At 43.1% G+C, this 5,022-nt stretch overlaps 1 protein-coding gene across 1 annotated transcript; it reads left to right on the top strand.

Annotated features, from left to right (window-relative positions):
• The first annotated feature begins 966 nt into the window (after positions 1–966).
• Positions 967–1,907, top strand: LOC143898199 (uncharacterized). The gene is made up of 2 exons (XM_077407496.1): positions 967–1,357; positions 1,792–1,907. Exons 1-2 carry the CDS (start codon positions 967–969, stop codon positions 1,905–1,907), a joined length of 507 nt encoding a protein of 168 aa, XP_077263622.1.
• Positions 1,908–5,022: the final 3,115 nt, after the last annotated feature.

The following is a 5,022-nucleotide window of genomic DNA, read 5'->3' as shown; positions in this document are numbered from 1 at the left end:
ATAATTCATAGAATCACACAATGCTGTCATATTAAGTAAATTTGATATGCTGCTCTCTTGCCGATAAATTGCTGGCAATACATATATTGTTGCCTGCGTGTTGCTTCAAATATTAAATTACTCGAAACCAATTGAAGTAAATATACGGCAAGTTGCCAGCATCATAAGCAATCGCAAGTTTGCGCAATTTTACTCAGACACGCTTGGCTATCTGGGTGCTTTCTCATGTATGTTTTGCTAAATTTCAAGACTGCAAAGACTGTCAAAGATATAGTTTTTTATTAAAGCAACGAATGATTCAGGAACGATTGTCGACCGGCTGTCGAACGATTCATGAATGGTTCAGAAGCGGTTACAAACTGTTCAGAAACTGCTACGAACGATGCACTAGAAGCAGAAACGGCGACAACGAAACATGAGACCGTTAAAATCGACCGATGTGGATGAAAATATCGAAAAGTGACGGTTAGTGGACGAATAGCACGCATCGGCGAGAAGAAATTTTCTCCGCAGACACGTTATAGTGCGAGGGTATGACAATCTGTGGCAAGCTGATATCGTTGAGATGCGTCCGTACTCACGTTTCAACGGAAGCTACCACTACATACCGTCATCGATGTGTTGAGCAAGTATGCGTGGGCCGTGCCGCTCAAGGGTAAAGGTGGCAGCGAAACAGCTGACGCTATCGCTGAGATAATTCGAGATAGCGAGAGGTGCCCTAGTAATCTACAAACCGACATGGGGAAGAAATTTTACAACACCGACGTACAACGTCTCGTGAGAAAACACGACATCAATCATTATTCCACGTATTCAGTGATGAAGGCGTCGGTTGTCGAGCGATTCAATCGCACGTTAAAAAACAATATGTGGAAGATGTTTACGCTCAATGGAAATTAAAAGTAGGTCGACGCCTTGCCGCGACTCGTGTCGGATTACAACGCGAGCAAGCATCGAACCATCGGCATGCGACCCGTCGACGTTACCCCCGCGATCGCCGAAAGACTCTTGGCTACGGTGTACAGCGCGATAAAGATCGCGGGCCCGGCAAAATTCAAAGCGGGCGACTCGGTACGCGTCAGCAAATACAAGACAATTTTTGAGAAGGGTTACACGCCGAATTGGACCACCGAGGTGTTTAAGATTGTTAAAGTGCAGCGTACCAATCCCGTAACCTATCTACTCGAGGACTATCGTGGAAAATCCGTCTCTGGAGCGTTCTACGAGTACGAGTTGCATCGCGCGACTTATCCTGACGTGTATCTCGTGGAGAAAGTACTGCGCAGGAGGGGCGACGAGGTTTACGTTAAATGGCTGGGATTCGATGGATCGCACAACTCTTGGACACAAGAACAATGTTATTTAATTCATGCAGATTGTATTTTTAAAACATATAAAAAAAATAAACTATGTAAAAAAATATTAAATACAAAATATCCAATGTATAAAAATATGTAAGACGTATGCAACATATAAAATGTTTGAAATATATACGATATCTTTATTAATATCCTTTCTAATATAATACGTTATCTACTATTGTGAGTTTCGTGTTCATCGTGGTGCCATAAACACATTTTTTTTTCTTGAAGAAGGGGGGTGTTATTGCGTAGACGTATCTATTTCATACTATTTTTTTACAATGCAGTACGTGATCGGAGAGAAATTTCGTAAGCTGCGTGTATTTGGGTATCTCTTCCGCCCGGTGTTCGGATTTGAACTTTTCCCTGAGCGACCGAGAGAGTTTTCCCAGTAAGAATTTGAGTAGTAGATAGTCCCACGCATCCGTAGGGAACCCCAATAAGCTCAATGCCCGTGTATTTTTGGTGAAAGTGTCTAAAAGCGCGCGCAGGGGTGCGGCCGACTCTGATTTCAACGGTTTGGCATTAAGCATCAAATCCACGTGATAATCTGTCAAATCCTGCTTGTTCTGGTATCGCGAAACCAAGGAATCATAAGCTATCGCGTAGTTATCGACTGAAAGGGGGAGGTTCTTTATAGTTCTTGAGGCAATCAGGTACTGGTATTTTTTCATGGGAGAAACGTTACGGTTCTCGTGAATGAAAACATTGTATAGTACGATGAACGAGGGCCAAAACGCCAGGTCTTCTGAGAATTGCGGAAATTCAATTTTGGGCAGTCGGATAGACGACGTTGGGACCGGGGCCGGAGCGGCCGCGGCGGCTGCTCGGTCGGCGTCCACAAACTTTTTGTAACGCCCGACCACGCCGAAACGCATCATGTCGAATATTCCCTACAAATCGCGTCTTCCGCGGCAAACTCCTCGTCCGAGGCGTTTTGGATCACCTTGAGGTGTACGTTCTCAAAATCCGCGATCAACTTAGTTACGGTGGTTTACCAAACGAGAAAATACGGTTTCTGGGCAGGATTGTCCACTGCGAGCATCGACAGCTCGTGGATCTCCCTCATCCGTTGTATACACAACTTGCGTTTAGTTATGTGGTTCCGACTCATGGTGCTCGGAGCTCAACCGCGAAATCAACAAACAGACGGAACACGCGCGTAGGGTTGAGAGTCCACGTGATCTCGAAGCGATGGCACCTGGCCCAGCACGAAGATCGACCAATATCGCATAACAATAGTCCGGAATGCTAATAAACAACGACGATGTTCCGTTCGCCAAGGTTACGAGTAGCGGACGGCTCGGTTCGAGTACCTACGCGAAGGCACTAGGGAATATTCACGAAAAAATATCCTAATACAATATAATAAATCGTATCATTCGCGATAGCGAAAATGACTATTCGATTCACGCACGAATCGGAAACGCGAACGCAAGGCGGGAATCAGACACAATATCGCAATCAACGGAACTGTAAGGAATGCAATTACCAATACAGCGTTAAATCGGCACGAGTACCCGGTTATGACAAGAAACGCATTCACTCATTTATTTAGATCGAGTTCCGATTGCAAATGACACGAGCAAGGACGACTTCCTAACTCGATTATAATATTTAATTATGCCGGGAATCCGTGCTCATCACTAATACTCTCTATCGACAACATTATTCCTCGGATCGGAAATAATGTGTATTTTAAGTCGTGCTGTAAACAGACACAGCAACTACTAAGGATCAAGCGGCGCGTTATTGTGGAGCGCGAGTCCCTTTAGAAAAAATTGTGTACATGCGGTCGGCCCGTGACCGAGCACCAAGGCCGCCGACTGTTATGCGAATAATTATGCTAGTTCGAGAATATTCGCTGGTAAATATTTTTTAACTATAATCTATAAGTCGTATTATTTGCCCGATAGCAAAAATGACGATTTGTTTAACACAAGAGTTCTTAATGGCAAAAGCAATTAATAACAATGGCGCGCAAGATCCCGCGCGCGTATTTTCGTCGCGAGCCGCAACTGCAATCGAGAGATATCGCGGCGAATGATTAGCCACCGATTAGTTGTCAATGCAATTGCGCGAAGGAAGCGAATTAACGACAAAAGCGATCAACGACAATGGCGCGCAAGATCCCGCGCGCGTATTCTCGTCGCGAGACAAAACTGCAATCGAGAGATATCGCGGCGTACGAATGATTCGCGACACCGATCGATCGTTAATGCAATTGCGCACGAACTTTTAACTAATCCATTGATTGCACACAATCATGATTTTAAGTGGCAGCATCCAAAAATTTTATACAAAGAAAAACATTTCAAAAAAGAGAAATATCGGAAATGTTTTTCATTAAAAAACATGATTGCACAATCAATTTACAAAACAATACTGAGAGCCTGCCATCTATTTATAACCGTGTCATTGGTATTACTTAGTCGGCCCTGTATATTCGGTTTTGCTCGTTTTTCCCACCAGAGCACCTTTTGCTATCCGAGGATTACGTTTGACAATTTCATTTTGCTTTGACTGTCTTACTGTTCGGACGTTGTGCCTCGATATGGCTTGTGACGTTTTGATCTCACCGTTTGTTTTGGAACGCATAAGAATTGTAAGTTTTTAACTGATTTTTACAGTGTTAATTAATTTATTGTTTTTGACCAGCGCGATATTATGACGATTTTGTATAGTTTTTTATTGTTAAATGTATTATTTTGTCTTTTGTTTAGTTTTGCGTTTGTCTTGACGTTGTCAGGACACCACGTCAACGATGCATGTAAATTTGTTATGCGGATCGGTGTAACCTAAAGCACTTGATAAGGACCGGAATTCGGTCGAAACGTTGTGCAATTTGGTTTCAATTGGCCAGTTGGGTCAAAAATAAAACGACTTATTTTGAATTATTCGCTGGCGACAGAAATTGTTTTGTTTATTTTAACTAATCACTAATTAGGAAACGAGCGAAAGGTTGGCGGTATTCACTAACGCGTGCCAGCGTTTGATGAGTCCATTTGAGGCTGGATGATATGCTGTTCATGCGGATTCTATTGCTTCCAACTAGTTGAATTAAAGCTGTAAATAACCTGCTCTCGAATTCGGATCCTTGATCGGTGGTTATTATTTTCGATGTGCCGAAACGAGAAATCCAATGTGTGAAAAAGGCTTTGGCTACAGTCTCTGCTTGGTGGTTAAGAACAGGTATTGTTTCCGGCCACCTTGAAAATCTATCTATCATTGTGAGACAATATACGTTGCCTTCACTGGGAGTCGTTGGTCCGATTATATCGATATGCACGTGGTCAAAACGTGAGTCTGTATGCGGGAACGTCTCAAGTTGCAGGTAAACGTGGCGTCCTATCTTCGCGCGTTGACATTGTATGCAGGTCTTGGCCCAATCTTTGATCTTTTCTCATTGATGGCCAGACATAACGTTGTCCGATAATCTTTGCAGTAATTTTACCACTGGGGTGATCCCTTATAAAAAAGTAGTACTGGTTTTAATACTGAAAAAAGTATTGATGAAAGTACTGAAGACATAAGTACTCAAAGTACTACTAAATTCGACCATACTGACTTCGTCAGTACTCCTTCCTAGTACTCATCCAGTACTCATCCAATACTCATTCAGTACTCCCTTCAGTACTTCCTCTAGTACTCCCTCCAGTAC

The sequence above is a fragment of the Temnothorax americanus genome, unplaced genomic scaffold, assembly GCF_048541705.1.
Source record: "Temnothorax americanus isolate GAGA-0224 unplaced genomic scaffold, ASM4854170v1 Scaffold221, whole genome shotgun sequence".
Classification (NCBI taxonomy): Eukaryota; Metazoa; Arthropoda; class Insecta; order Hymenoptera; family Formicidae; genus Temnothorax; species Temnothorax americanus.
The sequence above is the reverse complement of the archived record's forward strand: the minus strand, read 5'-3'. Positions and strand labels throughout refer to the sequence as shown.